General features: G+C 37.8%; 1 protein-coding gene across 1 annotated transcript in view; it reads right to left on the reverse strand.

Moving 5' to 3' along the window:
* The window catches only part of LOC105837632 (lachesin), a 176,915-nt gene that overhangs the window by 30,144 nt on the left and 125,144 nt on the right, over positions 1-21,627 (reverse strand). Inside the window, exon 3 of the mRNA XM_012682562.3 lies at positions 8,420-8,522. Coding sequence (XP_012538016.1) covers positions 8,420-8,474 — 55 coding nt within the window. The 5' untranslated portion in view covers positions 8,475-8,522. The remainder of the gene's footprint in view (positions 1-8,419; positions 8,523-21,627) is intronic.

Here is a 21,627-nt window from a genome sequence, read left to right on the forward strand (position 1 = left end):
TAATTTAATTACGGCACATTGCTCGCGGATATATGCTAATAATTACAGGGAAAAGTATAGGCACGCAGCTCGCGAGATATCCGTAACATATTCGGCGTGTTTCAAATGGTTTCACCCATTAAAATCTTCCGGCAACTGTGTGAACGCGAATAATGCAGATCCGTGACGCGAATGTCGGTGCATCCTCCGCGAAGAATTCGAGCCTCGCACATACAGACTGTTATGAGGCGTTCCAGAATCTCCTGGCTTCATTATAATGATAAATCCCTCGCTCAACGTAGAATGAATTTTTTTTCTCAGGAAAAAAGGCCTCAAAAAATAAAGGAGAATATAATATTAGGGTCCCTGTAGTGGCCACTCATATAATATATCCGTTATTAGATAATGAATTCTAATAATTACTTGGAGAATCATTTAATGTAGCCCGTTGTTATGCAGCGCTAATGTTCCAATATAATGGTCAACATTTTTTATAAAATATTTTTTACTTTTAAACTTTACTTTTTACTTTTTTACGTTTCGAAATTTTTTACAAGGTACATTTTAGCATATAATTCCCTATTCTTTTTAAACTTCAGCAGAGTATCTCTGAACACATTTCGAGTTATGTCAAGTTAAACAATAGCGTGAAACTTTGCTAATGTAGCCCTTTAAGCGTGCTGACGTCTCAACAAGCCTAACACGGCCTCATTTTTCAAGTTTTCGCTGTTCATCAAAATATAGTTATTAAGATAAGCTTATCGTAGTTCTATATCAATTTTCATTAAACGCATTATAGATTTTCAACACATGTACCTATACAATCCTTTCACATACAGTCTGTATGTGAAAGGATTGTATAGGTACATGTGTTTTTGCAATATTTTCTCAAAAAGTTTTGTGTAACGTTAAATGTGGGGCCTCGAAGGAGAGAAAAGCGTAAGACGGTGTGGTGAGCTAAACAAGACTGATCGAGAATCAGATTGGAAACGTCTCTTGAGTTTGACGGTATTAATAACGTACGGATGTATAATATCGGCCTTGTTAAGTTTGACAGCATGATGTGTCGCTATCGCGCGACGCTGCTGGTCCCGATACGAGCGAAAATTATTAATTCTCCGATAGAATTTGAATATACCCATTTGCATCAGTCAACGACGGAGTTACGGCGGCGTTCAGCGCAATTGTCATGACATTTTCAATTATTCCGGGGCCGGCCGGCGCCGGATAGTCCAAGAGGAACTTTGTCCATATCGTGCCGCGCCAGTTACTGTCCACCTTGCTAGACGGATTACGCGGATTACATGCGTCCCGCCGGAACTTCGACGTTAGCACTTGATATCGTTGCACGTAACACGGAAAACGTCTCGTTTCTTAGTGTATTTGTGACAGCGCACTCGCAAAGGGGGAAAGAAAATCCTTCAGTAAACATAATATGTAATATCCGATGTATTAACGTAAAAATCAATTTAATGACGAAGACTTAATTAAAATGTACACTCTTTTATCTTTGTCTCTTTCTCCCTCTCGTAAATTATGTCTCTTTGGATGCCCGAAAATCGCAGGCTTGACGTAACGAATGGTCTGAGCTTCCGTAATGAAAACGCTCGATGTTTATACACGTAACTTATCGTACCGCTATTTTATGTGAATTGCGCGTTTCTCGGAATATTTAATTACAAACAACGCACGGGACTCCAATATACACGTATCACCGATAAATCCATCAAAATTTATACAAGTGCAATCTTCCGTTGAATTTTTAACAAAAGAAAAATCGATTGCAAATCTGTCTCTCTGTTTCTGTAAATGTCGAAGTATTGAGAATCAAATATTTCTTATGACGTTTTCTTCGATATTTATTTGTTATAAAAAAATTTATTTGTGAAAACAAAATGTATATTTCTATGAAATACATCTCATTTTTCTTATTGATTGGTTTATGTCCTACAAATCAAATTTTTTTGAGTAAAATAAATATGTCGCATAAAAAAATTTTAAGTATTTTAATAAATGGTTAATTTAAATAGGGCAAATTAAATGTTTTATTTCTAGCAAATATATCATTTACTATTCCGCACACTGGATGTTATCTTTTTAAATAAGGTATATTTTAAAGAAATATATTTCACAGAAATGTATATTTTATTTTCACAAATAAATTTTTTAATAACAAACAAATATTAAAGAAAATGTCACAAGAAATATTTGGTTCTCAATACTTCGATATTTTTCGCTCAGTGTATCAAGGAATTAAAACATAAAATATTTTCTCAAAAAATCAGAGCGCTTGAGAAAGAGATTTGTATCCTTTTTGTAATTTTTCTATCATGTCCTCTATATATAATAAATTTTTTTATCATATCCTTTACACTGAGGGAAAAATGTCAAAGTATTGAAAATAAAATATTTCTTGTGACTTTTTAAAATATTTATTTGTTATAAAAAAAATGTATTTGTAAAAACGAAATATACATTTCGGTAAAATATTCTGTGAAATATACTTCTGAAATATATTTCTGCAAAATATACCTTATTTAAAGAGATAACACCCAGTGTGCGTAAAAATAAATAATTTATTTACAAAAAATAAAACATTTAATTCGTTCTATTTAAATAAACCATTTTTATTAGAGAAAAATAATTAAAATTTTTTTTATGAGAAATAGTGTACATTTTACTCAAAAAAATTTTATTCCTAAGAAATAAACTAATTAATAAGAAAAATGAGAAGCATTTCCTAGAAATATATATTTTGTTTTCACAAATAATTTTTTTTATAACAAATAAATATCGCAGACGTTATAAGAAATATTTTGTTCTTAATACTTCGACATTTTTCTCTCAGTATATATATAATAAATAAATGATGAATATAGAGATAATCCTAAACAAATGTTCAATATAATATTCAAAATTTAAATCGCATGATTGAAAAATAGTACTCCAGTGAAATTGTACTGAAGGTGAGACAACATATTTTTTTTTAGCGCCGGTGATTCAGATATTTGATTTCGACTCAGCTTATTGCGTTTCGATACGCACGTACATGCATCCGTATAGAAATCGACGCGGCAACCAACGCGGCGCGGCGAATCGCTGATAACGTCGCGAGCAATGACGGACATCCGAGACTCGCTGAATCCGCCATGAGGGCGAGGATCCTGAAGGCGACTGTCGGTGCGATATTGAAAATGGAAGCTGGCACTCTCTCCCGCGTGTCATCAGCGCCGTCGACCGCCGATGAAGATGGAGCGGATCGAAACGATATCTCCTCTCTCCGCACGACCCCGCGGAGGATTCGCCAAAGTCGAAAGCGGGTATAAAAGATTTTTACCAACTCAAGGAGCTCGTAAATCTCACCGGGAAGCGTGTGGTCGGAATCGATTGATGACAAGAATACGATTGTCTGCGACTTTATGAATGAGAAGGCAAGTAAGATCGATTTACGACCGCATATCGATTTTATGTAAAACATTCTTTTAAAAGTATCAAAATTTATAATGTACAGCAATTAAAAATAATAGAAATCATTAACCAATATTTATTTTATTAATAATTGAACAAAAAAAGAAACAAATATTTAATAATAAATAACAATAATAAAAAGATAAGGAACAAATTTAGCGCGAATTTATTTTGACAATTGACTTTTTTATTCATGTCAATTATTAATTTTACTGTTATTACTTATCTTACATTATTATTATTATGTGATTTTTAAAAATTATTAGTACGCTCAAAATATAAAATGTCATTTATTAAAATTTTGTCTATATTACTCAATTTCTCATTTATTTATATTGTTGTCATTAAACATTATTTATATTAAATAAAAATATATAATATTAATAAAGTTTAATTTAGGTGGCTGACACACATTTAGTAATTTTATCCTATATGAGTAAATAAAAAAAGGCTAGATGAATATTTTGTATTTAGTAAAAATTGTAATTTTTCATAATCTAAATATCAGGTTATATTAACGGTATTTTTTCACATCTAGTTAGATGTATAAAATGTCCAATTTATCTCATTTTTTTCTGTTTGGTGAATTCATGATGGAATAAACTCTGTGGTCTCTCAGTTAAAATGCAAATTTTGTTCCTGACATATATCGGAAATCTATGAAAAGTGCCAAAGAATAATGCGACTAGTATATTGAAATAAGAATAGCCGATGTCACCGCGCAATTTAAAAACGAAACGAAATATCGATTAATACATTCAATTTTCATCACAAAGTCGTAAAATAATATTAATCTTTTTCATTTTGACTTAAATTTTTATGGATTTGGTGTAAAAGTGCGGACGAAAATGTTAACGTTCTTTTGTGAAGACAGATTGAATACACCAAATTACGAGATTAAGGGTAGGGAAAAGGGGATGCGCATCGAAATAAAATAGTATTTTCAAATATGTACACTAAAAAAAAAATGCAATATATTCAATAAGATATGTTATTGCGGGCTGCCAATTAAAAATATACTCAATACAATAATATATGCTATTGCAGTATCAACATTGTACTTGCATTAATAGCAAATATTATTGTATTGAGTATTTTATGTAGTTGGCAGCCCGCAATCACATATGTTATTGGCTGTATTACATTCTTTTTCTGTGTATGGATGAAGGGATAGGAACATTACAGTTACGCGGATTGTGACATTAGGCAGGTGCATTAACGTTCGCATTCGTAATTATTACGTTAATCGCGCAACGCTGCTTCGCATTTTTGTCGTGCTATTCGCATGTTCAGTGAGATGCGCCGTTAATTAACGTTTCCGTAAGCAAAAAATACAGATAACAAAATAAATTAAGAAAAATTGCAAATGTAATGACGCGGTGCAGCGCGCGAGCGAATTCCGCATCGATATACTTGCGTGGAGAAATGGTCGCGTTATTTTTCCCGCGCGTTGTAATAAAAAAAAGGAGTAGAAATATTTTTTTTTTTCACTCCCTGCGACTCGAAGCTTACAGACAGAACTGAAGCGCGCTCCGCAAAAATCCCGCGTAAATTCCCTCGATTCAAAGAAATGCCGTAATACTATTTCGTACGATTTCACCCTCAACTCTCAAAGGGAGAGAGGAGAGGTGAGACGGAAGTATCGGAAGTGAAATAAAGAAAGCGGCGGAGCAATAATAAGACCGCCGGTTAAAAATAAGAAGTACCGCCGAAATTAATTACGTGCCCTCGTCTAATCCCGCTCGAGCGGCCTCTTCTTTTTAATTCTCGACGGACAAAAGAGTCGGCGCTTTAATACCCGTGGAGTCCTCTCTTTTTTTTTTGGCCGCGCGCATACATTATACAATCAACTTAGAAAGGCTCAGTCAGATAAACGCCGCGATTTCTATCTGGGATTCTTTCGCTTTGGAAATTCGCAGCGTTGCCTCGCGCAACAGCACACAACATACCAAAAGAGAACAAATAAGGATTATTTAAATGATTAACGAAATACCGGGAAAATAACCGGGAGCAAAACCTAATAGAAAAAACTCCTAAAGTCAGTAACATCCCGAGAAAAAATGGGCATAATATATATAAATATATATAACTATTAGATATAAACAGATCTAATAACATATACAATTATATATAATTATATCAAAATTTTGACCCGATATAATCTTATTTGTTCAGATGTTTTCACATATAATTATATGTAACTGAATATGATTACATACAGATAAAATCATATTATTTTCTCATTTCAAATATTATTATATATGATCGTATAATATAACATATAATCAATCATATTACATTCACCCATATATAATTATATATAATTGTGTTATATATAATTATATTATATTTGAATATATATAATTGTATATGGTTATATAAAATCATATCGCGCCATTTTCAGATCCAATTATATTATAATATATATGGTCAATTATATGATCATATATATAATTGCATAAGTCCATTTTTTCTCGGGATATAATTAATTCAATGTTTCCTTCTATAAAGAGAAGAGACATATAGTATCGAGATAATAAATATGACGCACTATATACGATTAACAGCTAACCGTTGGCTGACGAATTCTCCTTAACGCTTTCCATCGGCGTTTCTGAAAAGCTCGAGGCCCGGTTACTTATTGCGGCTGCGGCAGCATCTCACCGTAGAGTGAGACGGAGATAAGGGGTGGAAGGAGGAAGAGGAGGAGGTTTGGACGCGGCGTGCCCGAGTAAATCACGGTGGATTTAAGTGGATCCTACAAACTCCCTCGCGCCCGGGACCACCCCCGACGATGTATCGTCCTGGATAGGGTCGTTGCCGCCACCGCAGCGCGGATATAACCGAGTAAGAGATTCAGAGGCGAGAGAACGGCCGGCGAGGTTACATCCGTTGCCGTCTTACGGCCGCGGCTTACAACGGAACTTCGTCGGGGAAAGCTCGGGGCAAGCTCACGGATAGAGTAGGCGGATTATTCGCCGAGGGCCTAAGGCCTGACAAAAGGGCCTCAGAATAGATTATGTGAAATTTATCGTGATATGACACGTGGGACCCACTTTAGAATGGACACAACTCGTGGGTTTGAAAAGGGCAGAAAAAATTAATTTCGTGTATTAAATCAGTGGAGATTACATAACGATAACTCGAGAAATAAAGATATTGATAAATTTATACTGCCTCATCATATGTCACATGCGTTATATGTCATATAGCGCGCGGAGAATTAATAAAATGCTTCAGTTATATATTTTTTATTATATTTTCCATTTATATTGCATTATTAAATTAATGCAAATAAATGTAGCTTTTATTTGCGTCAATCTGTTACCCTTTAGATATTAATGTTTTAAAATCAAAATGTATATGACATATGAAAATTATTAAATATTAAATCTTTGTTTTTGATATATATATATATATATATATATATATATATAAATTATTGATTAAGTAAATATTAGTTTAGAATTCTTTATATTTTTAGTGTTATTTTAATTTATTTAGTTATTTAATTCATAAATTTGATACTTTCAAAGGTGATACAATTTAGAAGACTCTAAGTGGATGCTTAAATCATACTTTTTGCAGCGTATTGTTAAAAGGTTCATAATAAATTAATTTATTATTAAAAGTTGTGAAATAAATAAACGATCCATTGTACTACGGTCTATTTTGCTTCTATCACTTGATGTCTCGGCTCTTTCATCGAATTATCAAAAAAATAATCATATCCTGTGCTCGGAAATATTTTGATGTTTAGTTGACACTGCAAAAAGAAGTTAAAAAATAAATATTGTAACAAATAACCTGAAACATTACATTCATTTGCGCCAATCCAACAATATAATATGAAGGGGAAATGTAATAAAAAATAACTTTAATATTTTAGAAATACTCCGCTGTATGACATAATTACATAATATATGATGCATGTGACATATAACGAGCCAATGTAAATTTGTCAATATCAATATTTCTCGGGTCACTGTTTTAATCTCTGAAAGAAGTATTTTTTTAATGGCGTATGTTAATTTATTTATTTATTAAGTAATTCCTAAATTTAAATTATTAAACAAATTATAACTTTACTTGGAGTGAGAAAAGGCATCACTGAAAAAGTATTGTAAACACTTTATTTTTACCTAAGAAAATGTCCGAGACGTCTGTTATGAATGACAGAAATGTCGATGGTTCAAATAAACATCCTATAAAATATCGCACACGACTCTTTTATATCGGCCATCTAACCATAACTATCTCCATATTTACATCATATTCCGCAGCAAATATTCGAGCGTTATTCCCGTTTCGACGTAACGGTTCAGTACATTCGCCATCGTCAGAACAAACAATATCGCGGAGGAAAGTTGTTGTACGATATCGGAAGAATTTCCGTGGCTTCCTCATGAAAGTCGGTGCAGTTGAAGACGACGCCTACGATCACCCCTTCGATTCATCCTTTTCCCTGGACCTTCAATCTCGTCCTTTTTCTCGTCACGACGATGTGACGCGGCTCTCTCGCCGTTACGACGGTCCATTTTGCTTCCATCGCTCGTCCCGGTTCTTTCATCGAATTATGAGAACCGCCATAGCTCTCCTGTGCTCGGAAATACCGTGACTTCCGGATGACATCGCGAAAAGGTCGGGGATGGTAAACGCCAGAAGAATGATCAGAAATTTTTCGCCTAAGATGAGACGTTGAAAACCTAATAAGCGTCTCTAACTTATTTAGATAGTTGATCTGGTGGTGTGAAATATTACTAATTCGACCATTAGTCAGATTACATTAAAAACGTCAAAAAGTAACAATAATGTTAGAAAAGATTATTTGTTTCTTTATACAAAGCTAAAAAATTTTTAAATAAATTCCTACATTTCCAATTCAAAGTTTGGTGAGTTATGTTTCGAATGGCCTAAACGGATTACGAGGACCCTAGCATGCAAACGTGAACAGGAAGAGAGACTCACTCACATAAGCAAAGTTGCAGGACCGCGGCGAAGAGGGCTGCGAATTTCCGCGCTGCCATGAGAGTCGACCAGTTTTCTGATGAGTCTTCGGGACACCAGTCGGCGATCTAAAAATATAAAAATATTTTTTTAATGGACATGTGCTAATCATCGACAAAGTAACCAACGTTAACAAATTATAATAATTTAAATGTTAAAAACCAATATTCACAGTCAAATCTATTGATGTTATATTTATATGAAATAATCCTAAGATATAAAATTCAATAAGTTGAATAAATCGAAATATTTACAGGTTCAGATTTACCTGTGTATTTACGTGTATGTAAGTATAAAGCGCAAAAGATTTGTTTCTTGTTCTAATCCGCATCATATACATCGTTTATTTTCTATTTTTCATATAATGTTTTTCATCAGAAAGAGAAACGGAGAGAGAACACGTCAATTTTAATTATCGTTTATTTAAACTTTTTCGAAACGCCTTCGCAGAAATGAAAGGATTGGCAAGGGAGAAAAAGGAAGCAACCGAGAAAGAGAGAGAGAGAGAGAGAAAGGAAGAGGTAGAAGAGAGAAGGAGATTAAAAGTAGCTTCGAAACAAACTAAACTAAACGGAACGCCAGGGGTTCCGACTGTAATTAATGACTACCTCGTAGTTATCCTATCACCAATTAATAGAGTTACGTTAAGAGAGGTGTCCCCTCGTTATTTCGACGCTGATAAAGATCAACGGAGCCATCGCACGCGCGTATCCACATGCAATTCGACTCTCACGAATGGGTGCATATGAACGATGAAGTGTAAAGACCGATTAACCATTAACAAGGAACACACAAAGAACGTCCGTTGCACAATTCCTTCCTAAAATTTTGAATAAAAAAAATTTTTTTAATATATAAAATATATTAAAGAAGAAAATTCTTTTAAACAAAAAGGAAATACAAATAAAATTATATAAAAAATTATAAAAAAGATATCTATAAATAATTACTAACATGTGTTAAATTTACGTTAGTAAACATAACACTCTCACCACTAAAAAAAAAGTTCCGACATACCAAATAATTTTCTGCTAATTAACTGTTAATTTTCTGCCTTAGCCCCGAATTATTTGCTCCTACCTGTTTGCAGGAAATTAAGATCAAAAGTGGAGGTGCTAAGTTCACGTGACACTAGCCTACTAATAAAAAAAAAGTATAAACAAAAAACAAATATATATATATCAGAATTTTCTGCTCATTTTCTGCTTTAAGAAACTGTAAAGTAATATCAAAAATTATTAATTTTTTACTTTACTCTTGTATTTTTGTAAGTTTTAAAGCTTTTTAAAATTATTTTGTGAGTTAAAAATTTTTTAATTGTATATTTTACGAGTATTTGATTGAAGAAGTACTTTTAAAGTTGTTGTGTTATTGTTAGCTTCTTATTTTTAACCATTTTCTCTTATATCATTGCGGTACGATGGTTTTGAGTACCGATACTTTGATAACCATTCAATATTTTTGATATCTTTTTACAGTTTCTTACAGCAGAAAATAGGCAGAAAATTAAGGTTTATTTATTTTTTTGTTTATGCTTTTTTTATTAGTGGGGCTGCTAGCGTCATGTAAACTTAGTACCCCCCTCCTCCACTTTTGGTCTTAATTTTCTGCAAACAGGCAAAAAATTCAGGACTAAAGCAGAAAATTAGCAGATATAACAGAAAATTATGCGATATATCGAAACATTTTTTTAGTGGTAGAGATGCTAGGTTCACTGACATGTTAAGTTTAAAATAAAATCAAAGTTCAAAAAGAAGAGAAAAATGTATCTATTTTATTATCAATTTCTTTACAGAGTGCAAACAACACAGGTGAAATAAAAGTAAGCTTTCGAAAAGTTATAGATTGTATATAAAACAAAGTATATTTAATCTTTGTTGTATTCAAAGTTTTCTAAGGCGAATAATGACTAATACTAACGCAATCCACGTTTTCTTTTATCATATTACTGCTTTCTTCAACTTTTTAAATACTATATTTTAAAAGTAAACGCCATAACAAAAAGAAAACTTAACGCTTCAACGTAACGCTTCCAATTTTCAAACTTTTCCAACCCCGTGATAAAGGTCTTTTTTTAAAACTCACATTTGAAAGTCGCACATTTAACTGTATTAATCGGAAATTAACGAGATGGCATTAAAATAAAATAAAATTACATTAAAATAATATTAAATCCGTCACAATAAATATCAATCGTTAAGAAATTTATGGATGCGTGGCGAAGGTTTTTAGATTGCAATGGAAGAACGGAAGTTCAGAGTGTGTCTTTGGTGAAATCCTTGTCAGACAACGCACCCATTCTTTCCGCGGCAGTGCGCTTTTTCCTCATCGACGAGGACATCCGCCGACTCATTCCACGATGTCGATAAAACCGCGGATGAGGAATTTTTATTCCCTTGCATGTCACGCGATGAAAGAAAGTGTCGACGCGCGGCCATCGATCCCGCATGGGCCACACCTGCTCCCAACGCAGATCAATCTGTGATCCACTATCACTTCGGAGAGTTACAATTTCTACGACATACTAATAGTGCAAGCGGAACGATGCACATCAAAAAAGAAAATAAGTGAGTCGATCCTCAACGCGGCGAAGCGTCTATCGTTCGTCCAAGTAACAGCTTTATTGATTGCAAACAATAAAATTAATTAAAATACAAATACGTATACTTTCTTGCGGCGCGTTAATGTACTGAATAAAAAAAGGTAAAAAAAATAGCTTCGGAAATAAAATGTGATAATCTTGGTCATAAATAGAATACCGTCTGCATTCATGTATGTACATAACAGCAACGAGAATGTAAAACATTTAAACGTAAAAAAAAACATTCACATCGTTCCGCACTTTCAATCTGCACTTGTTCGCGAAGGAAATGATCCTCTAACGTACGGATTATTTATTACGGGAAACCATAAATACTCTTCCTAAGATACTTAGATGTAAGTTTAAAAAAAAAAGGAAGAATTCCGTGCGCCAGCCGCTTACACGGGCGTGACACTCCAAGTTTGACAAGGGAGAATCCAACTTTTAGGAGACCCCCGAAATTCTATTGTGCATCCCATACAAGAGTAAAATTCGTTGTCCGCAGTTTGCATGAAAACGCGACGCGAACGAATAAGCGTCACAATGCACGACGCGTTTGGCCGTCGTAACGCGCGCTCGACGTTTCGGTTCATCCGCTAAACGAACATCTCTCTCTCTCTCTCTCTTTTCTCTCTTGCTCTTCGTGAACGGCCAATATAAGCCGGCGCACACATCCATTCCGACACGTCATCTCGCCAACGGCCGGCGATGCGACGCGATGCCCATAAAGCATCAAAACGACGCTTTGTTGCGGCAGCTTTATGGCATAACGGCCGACGTACACACGGCGGCGACGGATCGATTCACTATTTGTCAGCAGTCATCTCGGAAGACAATCCAACCCCGTGGCCCGGTGCATCGAGGTGCGCCCCATAGGAAGAGGGCTGCGCGCGAAGAAAAATGAAAGATGGGGAGGAAGGAGAACGGAAAGGGATGGTTATACGAGGGGGCATAGTCGGAAAGGCGCGATTGATTTATCGCAAAAAAGAGGCCGCGGTAAGTGGACTATTTTTCAATGAATCGGTCGTGAGCGCGCGCGAGAGAGAGAGAGAGAGAGAGGGAAAGGTGGGGCCCGGGATGGAAAAATGGAATTTTTCCGTGGGAAAATGGAATTTTGAGCGCACCGAGAACCTCCGGAAGGAGTGTCAGCCGTCATACGTGCCTCAGTCACCCTCCGGTGATTTTGCGGGTGTTTCGATACTCCCGAGAGCGGACCGGCGGCGGTTTTGGGGTGGGATACGTGCGCCTGAGGGGTTGGCAAGGGGGGTGCAGGGGAGACGGAGAGGCGTGGGACGCACCGTAAGTTATGACTTTCGTCTCGCTCCCGCCATCGCTGCCGTACCGACGGCTCTATGAATGTATGCATGAGATACGAACTTTATGCTTTATGCATTGAACGCGCCGGTGATAAGAAGTCGCGCGCGTACGGCCGGCGCGACTCCACATTTCGCACTGGCTAGCGCGGGGGAGAAGAGAGAAACGAGTCCCTCTCTCAGTTCCAGATACTACTTTGCTAATCAGAATAAGGAATATTCCCAACAATTTCCGATATCATTATTTTCGGTGGCTCTAGACTTGTGTGAACATCTTCTCTCAATTATTATAGAATTAACAAATCCATCGTGAATCATCAATCTACTGTCATATCGCGATTATGTATATCGGCGATACAAAAACGGTATCCATAAAGTCGACCGTCTTAATAACGCAATAATTACTTCTAAATTAAAAACAAAAAAAAAAGATTTTAATTTGCAAAATGAGCTACAGAGACAGAGCTTTATAATAAAATCTTCCGCTTAATTTCACGTGATTTAATTTTAATCAGATTTTAAGTTGGGAGTTTATCGCCATCGAGCATTTAATGCTGCAAATGAAGGAGTTGCGAAAAATTCTAATTCGGATAGAAGACTCGAGTTGGTAATCCGTATCTCGAGGTAATTGAAAGAAAGGTACCATAGCGCCAAGACAATTTATACATCCGCGATCGATCGCGCGCGCAATCATGTCCTGAAGACCAATCCCTTTAAGTGCCGACTGCGAGCTGATAACCAATTGCAAATAAAGGATTGAAAATGGCGTTTAATAGAGACACGAACGTCGCCCGTAAAGGGTACACAGCGGCTATGCACAATATGGAGACCCGTGTCTTATCATAAATCTTCGTGTGTATATCGCTCGGGCATTATCCCGTTACCGGAAGTCACGATTAGTATCGCTCTAGTTGACTAATTATTTCCCAAATATCACCCAGGATAATTTTGTTAAACGGTGGACCAGATATCGAGTTAAAATTGTGAAGATATTAAATAATCGATTAATTTCCTAGGTATTATTTAATTACCTAATTTTCCGATATTACACTGAAAAAGAGTTCGATAATAATAACCAGGCTTAGATAATAGTTATTAATTGAAAGCTTTGATGGGATTTCAATTAAATGCCCGGTTAATATAACCAAATATTTAGCGATCGTTTGGTTACTATTATTATGTTTGGTTACTATTAATGTAATTACTAATTTTATCGCTATAGTCGTTTAATTAAAATTATTACTACAAACTCTGTTCTTCAGTGTTTGTTTAAGCATACATTCCACGCTCGAAAAAGCTGAAATTCATCTGCCTTGTACTAAAAATAATGACAGTGAGGAAAAGTCATTAATTTGACTAAATTTTTCAACTTGATTAAATTTTACTCAAATATATATAAATACTTGAATTGAAGTTTCAGTATTTTATGTATTCCAGTTAAATGAATAAATGCTTGAACTGAAAAAAATTTAATCAAGTTGAAAAATTCAGTCACCTTAACATTTTCTTCTCAAAATATCTATCAATAGCAAAATGACGAAGCTCAATAGAAGCGCATTCGCGTCTCGCAGTCACACTTATCGGAAAGCGGCAGCACAGACACGCATCTCCTCCCCCTCCCCCCCCCCCCGATGCGCTTTTAATCGTAAACTGTAAAACCCGTAAGCCTCGGCGTGTGCAATCGCGGCGAGTTTTAAGGGAAGGAAGTGGAAGTCTCGGCGCGCGGAGACGTTTATGGACGAGAAACGCGCACGATCGCGGACGATTACTCTCGGGCGCGAGACGCCCTGCGGCGGTAATAACTGTCTCTGCTCGCAGAATGAAGAGACAGTTAATCTAATCTTCGCAGTAATGACAGCGACGGGCCCTGGGATTTATTCGTACGTAACGACGTAAACCGTACAAATTGGCGACCGGCGCGCGCGCCGCCCTAATTGCTTTCCGCGCCTCTCTCTCCGGATATACGCGTGATAAATCTTGAAACATTAATTCGATTGTTAAGCGTGCGCGCACGGGCACCTGCGCTCTTAATACTCGTCCCGCCGTGGATTTTTAACTTTCCGGTACCCACAATTCGGAACCGAGTTGTTTCGGGGCGATCTCGATCCTCGTAAATGTAAAGCGATGCAAGCCATGTGTTTCGATTTTTTCAACGGGGGGGCTCGATGCGCGCACCGTGAAAAAAACACGTCTGGAAAAATATTATCGTTGCTTTAAACTTTATTTTATAGATCGTTTTCTCTCTCCATACGAGATTAAAGATATACTTTATTATATAAATATTTCCATTTTTCACATTATTTTTCTCACGCACGGGGAGAGACGGGAGATCACGGGGGCACCTTTAAATATTGGCAGAAATTTAATACAAACAAACGCGACGGCTTAATCCATTCCGCCGTCCCGGCGTATTTTATGTTATAGCCATTATTATCGGATCAATTTTGTCAGGACGCGATTTCTGTTCCTTTTGCCTTTCGGCGGTATATCCGTCACCTCGCGCGAAATTAATACGTTCCATAATTTCGCCGCCATTAGCGGGGCCCGCGCGCATTGGGGTAATAAAAACAGCGTAATTATTAAAAAGTCGCGTACGTACTCTCGCGTCACAACGACGTTCGTGTTTTCACCTTCCACATGACGTGCCAATTACATTTTTAAAAGCTCCCTTTCGCACAACGTTCACGTTCAGTGGCGCACACTGACGTATGCGCGCACATATAAAGGTACCGCTCTTCAAGATAACATCGTACCGCCAGGATGACGAACCTTGTTACGCGACAAAGTACGCGCACTTTTAGCCGCAATTCCGTGTCATTTGGCCGCCGTTAATGAATATGACGTGGGAAAAGGGGGGTGGGAAGCAGGAGGGGGTAGAAGTGACGGCGAGGATAGGACGTTCTCCTCCGCACCGAGGAGGACCGTTTTCGCGGGAACAGGAACACGGCGGGACCAACTTCGTGATGCGAATCCCGCCGTATAGAGAGGGCCGATTAAGCCGCGCTTAGCAACTCGTTTGTGGAAAATTTCAAGTACGCGGAGAATCTCCGTACGAAGGCAGAGAGTGCTCGTGGTATTTCTATCGCGCGGTCCGAGGTCCATTATGCAGCGGAATCGAAACTCTTTCGCGAAGCTTCGTTTAATTTCTCCCGGGCTACCTGCATACGGTCCGCTCGCTCCTGAAGAGAGATAGACTCGGGGATGATGCTCTACTTCGGGACGGGACGGCAGCTAATTCAATAAGGCCGCGCGAGCGAGCGAACAAGTTCGTCTAAGTTAATTTATCACACGACTTTCTTACTCTGCCCGGACATTTCCTTTTATTTTTCGTAATTCAGACGTTAATTCTAAATGATAATGTTTAATTTGGAATAATCCAAGGCCCCGTGAACGTACTTTCCAATGCTTGTTACATGTGTAACAAATGAATCTATCCATTAGATTAACGAGTTGCAATATTTTGAGGCAGGCAAATTAAAATATATGTGGCATTAATCTCCTTTTTTTCCCCCCCCTCTTCACAATACTGCTATTGTGATAAAAATCCAGATTCGCCGAAAAGAGCGGATAATGACCGCCTATTAATCTTTGAAGCGAGGCAAGAAATCAAATCCAAGCGGGCCAGTTCAAAATGCAACTCGATATGGCTGATGCAGGCTTCCTGTCGACAGACCGAGGTCGCGCAGCGACATAAAACGGCATATATTCAATTCGAAATAACAATGGGGGGGCTCTGTCGCGGACACTCCGGCGTCGATTAAACGACTCCAATTTGGAAGGTAAAACCACCAAATTTGATTTCACGCGCGTTTCTATGCGCCGAAATCCCTCACTGTCAGCTCGCCCGCCAGTTTCGAGCGTGTACGATATAATCGTATGAAAATAATGGACGTGCGATGGCGCGAGCAAAATTGGGACGCGGCCAACGCAAAGGCGAAAACGGTTCCTCGTTAAAAAAATATTTTTACGGAGTAAGTAGATCCCGTCCAGTTATATAATTACTGTACGCGCGTATTATTACTCGGAAAGAATGGTTTTGCTAAAGTATGTAAAAATTTAGTCGAATATGAATGCGAAAATAACTTTATGTCACAGTCGAACAAAATAATTATGTAGGACGCTCAAACTGCTTGCTTGAATGTCAAAACTTTCTGCAGTATTATTCATTATGCCTGACCGTCCAGCATAATTATTTTAATGGTTTAACAAAACAATATTTTTATATTTATATTTAGATAAATTTTAGACACCTTAGCAAAACTATTCTTTTCGTGTATTGCAAAATGCAAGATCATTACAAGAAACTATTTCTATAAATAATATGTTTTATTATTTATAATAAAATATTAATTATTATTAGGTATTACTAATATCAAATAAATATTAAATATTAATAATAATTACCATTATTGATGCTTTCTACTATTAATTAAAAATTACCTTGGCATAAGGCAAGCTATGCAGTAACAATAAAATTAAAGAATAATCATTTGGAGAGTCCAATTAAAATAATAACAATGTAGATTATAATCCATTTTTGCATAACTTGCCAACGTAATTAATTGATGGTGGTGAAATCGGTAGAAGGTGCAAAAAGTACATAAATGCACCGAGGGTTAATGTCGCGTAAAAACGGGCTTTTACGAGAAATTTCAACCAAAGTTTGATCGTTTAGGTAAATTAGCGGTCTTTTTTATTTCCCTTCGCGTGTTTGATCGGACATCCATCAGTATGCGTCATCACTTTTGTATCTGCCACTGTTAATATATTCATCGTTTATGTTCACCGAGAGTCTGCGATTTACGTCTCGCATAATGTCGTTGTGATATTATTCACATGCGGCACGTACGTCACGTTTACAGACGTAATTACGCTATTTACGTTCCGCGTAAACTAATGCAACGTCATCCCTGGAGGGAACCGGGAATTTCCGGAATTTCTTTGAATCCGGACGTAATTCGTTCGTTGTCGCGGTCGACGAGCACGCGAAACGCGAAACTGGCGCAGTCCACCGGCGCAATCTAAGAAAATAAGCGGCGATCTATCGGACGGAAAATTGCATCCAGAATTGAAGAGAGCGAAGGCGAAAGGGTCTCGGGAGTAAAGAGAATCTCGAGTCGAGAGGCGGAAGTGCTTAAGCAATCGGTAGCTCGGGTGCTCTACATAAAGCAGAGTATGTAAGTCCACACGCCGCGCGAGATCTCAGAAAGTTATCGGTCCACGCCGTGCGATCGATCATATTTTCAAGAGAAAATAAATTGAAGGCGTAATATAAAATAATTGTATAATAATATAATAATAAAATGCAATAAAAAAAGCGTGAAATAATATTTTCTAAAATTGATGTCTCGGTTTCGCACTTTTTTGTGAGAAAAAAAGAAGTCAAAATATTTGAACACAAATGTTACTTGCTTTTTATTTCAATGTTTATTGGCTATAAAAAAAATTTGGCTGCGGTGACGGAATATACATCTCTGTGAAACATGTCCCTTTTTTTTTATTAACTCGTTTATTTGCTAGGAAAATTTTATTTCGCCGTATTCAAATAAAGGTTTATCTCAGCAAAATAAAATTATATCCCACAAATACAAATTTTTAAGTATCTTTTTTTCTCAGCGCAGTGTTAATTCTCGTTAAAACGCGCGATCGCGTTGTCCGCCGACGGTCGCAACGGGTAGCATCCTGAACGCGGGGAATTTTTGTTAAACGCGTAAAACGGCACGATGTAAACAAATCAGCGTGTCGCGCGAGCGGACTTGCGCAGCTCAGGTGACAGTCGCCCCGCCGGTCAAATAAATCTTTCCATTCAATGCGCGCGTTACGGAGTCGCTCTATTTACTCTCGTCTCGACATCGCGCCTCTCCTATTTCCGAATACACAACTAAAACCCACGCCCGCTTCCCCCCCTCCCCTTCCGCCCCGCTCCCTTATCACATTCTTTTTCTCACTCTATCTCTCCCCCTTGCCCGCGCGTATGTCTTTTGCATCTCGCCGGCTTTTACGAGAAATGAAACGACCGCCTGCATTCACAGAATGAAAACCTCGTTTCGCCACTTGTAACGAAATATCGCGCGAAATGAAACGTCCGACTGACTATTATTAACCGGTTGATTTTCCCCGAGGGAGATTGGCAACAGCCAGCGTCGTATTTCTTAGATATTTCAATACCTGTTACTTCACAGCGCACGCTTTTCACTCAGTTTTTGCATAGCAGCTAATTTTCCCCTTCGGCAAAAATTCATTATCACGTACCATGGACATACTTTTTTTTCCATTTAATTCGACGGCCGTATAAAAGCTTTTTTTTCCGAATTTTTAATTTTTCGAATGATTGCTAACGTGTTAAGAACTTTGTTAATTATAAATTGCATTATATTTATACAACTCATAAATTATACAGTCGTACAAATTTGTAATTAAAGTAATTTATAATTAAATCACATTAATGTATAAAAATATTTACGTATGTCAATTATATGTATAATTAATAATCTATTAATTAAATGTTTATTATCATTAGAGATTGAATGATTGGTGATTCTTATATTTTCTTCCTCAAAATAATCGTGATCGTGTATGCATTAATATTGACGTTTCAGAAGAAAGTCTTTAAAGAATCATAAACACGAGCAAATTTTAGTCTTACGCCACAATGTGAAACCGAACAGCATTGTATCTAGCTCACTCAATCAGTCGATTACTGCTTTTCACTTTATCAGAAATCGCGATGTCGCGCAGCACGCCTCCCTCGTTTCTCCCGAGAGCAATCTGCGCGGGCTGCGAACGACCGTGAGACGCAGCGTGTATCGGTTGCTCTCAGCGGGGGTGGGTCGTTTGATAAATTTTATGGAATCGAAGAAAGAACGATATTTTGCCCCAACAGCGTGCGCACACCGTGTAGGTGTGTTTTCCACGACCGTCTCCTCCTCCTACTGTTCGACGTTTGTACCTGCTCGTGACAGGTGGATCGCAGTTATTCAACCGGGCGATACGGCAACTGGTTACTCTCTCGTACACGTGCCCACCCCCGACCCATTTCCATTTCCCACCCCGTGAATCGCGATCTCGGTTTGTACGGCTCCAAAAGTTACGCGTTTCCCGCGCTCTCCGTTAACAATAGAGAAATTATCTACTTATCCACTAAAAGGGTAGTAAAACGTTTCCCGGGAATCTTGAATTCCATTTTGTAAATAACAATGGAACATATTGAGGTTACATGACGTTGGAATGTCTGAGAAATTGTGTAAAATTACAAATCTGCTTAAACCTTATTTATACACTGATAGAAAAATATATATTTGCGTCTAAAATTGCAGGGTAAAATAATTATAGTCAAGAATATTATCTTACAGTAACCCTGGTAGAAATTTAGTGCAACTTTTGATTGGTTATTGGACAGTTTTACCGGTCTTCGTCAATAATTACAATAAAAAAAAAGATATTCCTGACTATACTTATTTTATTACGCAATTATAGTTACAAATACAACACATTTTTCTATCGATGTACCATTCAATATTTTAGCAATAATATATAGTCAAAGTAATAGTATCTTAAGCAAGAAATTTTCCATTAATTTGCAACAAATTATTTTACAAATATATTACGATTCCTTAACATCCTTCAATTCAAAGAATCTCGTGTTATCTTACGTAATGTAATTTTGAGTTTGTTTATTTTTAGTCTTCACTATCTCGTTCCAATAGGCGAGGATTAAATTGGGAAGACATACATGAAATAGGAACATGTGTCCACCTTCCAATCTCTCCTCTGAAACGCCCGGAAGTCTAATCAGAAACGTTTCTCTTGCAGGCTCGACTTCGCGATTCGTTTAACCGGCCCAATCGCGCACGGGCCGTCGATTCCGCTTGTTGCGGCGCTCCTTTGCGGGAAAAATAAGTTACCCGCGATCCTCCGCGTAGCGCGATTTCTTTCGATCGCAGCCATTCCGTACCGCCAATACCGGTTTTCGTATTACCTACATCGGGTTAAACCCTCATTGCGCGCTGTATACGTGTGTGTCGTATACGGGGCGCGGAACGATCTCCTCTCCCGGACTGCGCTACGTGTAACTTTGGTATTTTCTACGCCCGGAATTTCAGCGGCCGAAACGTTTTCCTCGCAAAACAAAAAAAAAAAAAAAAAACGCTTTCGCGCAGCGTAAGTTATACCACCGACCTTTGTGTGTATAGGATGCCGCTGCAACGAATTGGCTCGATTAAAATGGCCTCTTAAAATAGAGTATCCCTCCGACCTAGTGAGCCTTTTATTGCGATTTTTGTTGTAGATTATATTGAGGGACACGTTGTTCCGGAAAGTTTATTCAAGGATAATTCCACTTGAAATTAACTTCTCTGCTTCAATATCCAATTTACAACACTATAAAATTATATCTCTTACCACAAGTGAAATTCTCCTAAGCCATTAAACCTTTCCGACCCAGCGAACTCAATCAAAGTCACATAAATTATGTCTTACTGAAACGGAAACGTACGATCCGTACGAAAACAGCTAATATTCTTTAACGGCTAATCCTCGACCGTTTCTCGTTAATTTACGGGCGATGAAATAAAAGGGCCTGAAATAACAGGTTAATATTGCAAAATCAATTACATAGCAAGCCCAAGTGTAATTCTTTAATACGTTGGCTCCCTGCAAATACCGATATGTGTACCGATTCGTGTATTTCGATGTCCTCACCCACCGCCCCTAAACACGATTCGCATTAATAAGTCGTGCAGCATCACGGTACGCGTTCCGCGTACGTTGCATCCATTCCATACAGAGCCAGACGATCGCGCGATCGTTTCCGTCGTTTCCATCGGTTATTGTGCCACTGCGCGCCGTTTGCGCCGCATAATTCAGCATCGTGAAAAATTCGAGGAACGCATCGGATCGATAAATTGGCTCGCGATTGAAATCGGACGCGGCGCGCGCTTCTCTCCCCGGCGAGCTTCTCTCTCTCTCTTCCTCTCTCTCCGATATAAAGAGACGCATTTTCGTGCCAGCCACTCGGAAACACTTTGGCGACGGGATAGCAACTGTTTACGGCGCATTCTCCCTCCCTCCAACCGAGGGTGCGCGCACCGAGATGCACGCCGTGATTCCTTTGAGCATTCCACGATGGATGCACGAACGTGCGCGTCTGCCTGCTCGCGCGCTCCGCATCCATCCGCCCTCTCACACCTCTTCTTTACCCTCTCCTCGCACGCCCTTCTATTATATAAACTGAAAGGGTAGGTAGGTCCAACTATACTCGCGGTTTATATAATACAACAT

Source organism: Monomorium pharaonis, chromosome 4 (genome assembly GCF_013373865.1).
Source record: "Monomorium pharaonis isolate MP-MQ-018 chromosome 4, ASM1337386v2, whole genome shotgun sequence".
Lineage (NCBI taxonomy): Eukaryota > Metazoa > Arthropoda > Insecta > Hymenoptera > Formicidae > Monomorium > Monomorium pharaonis.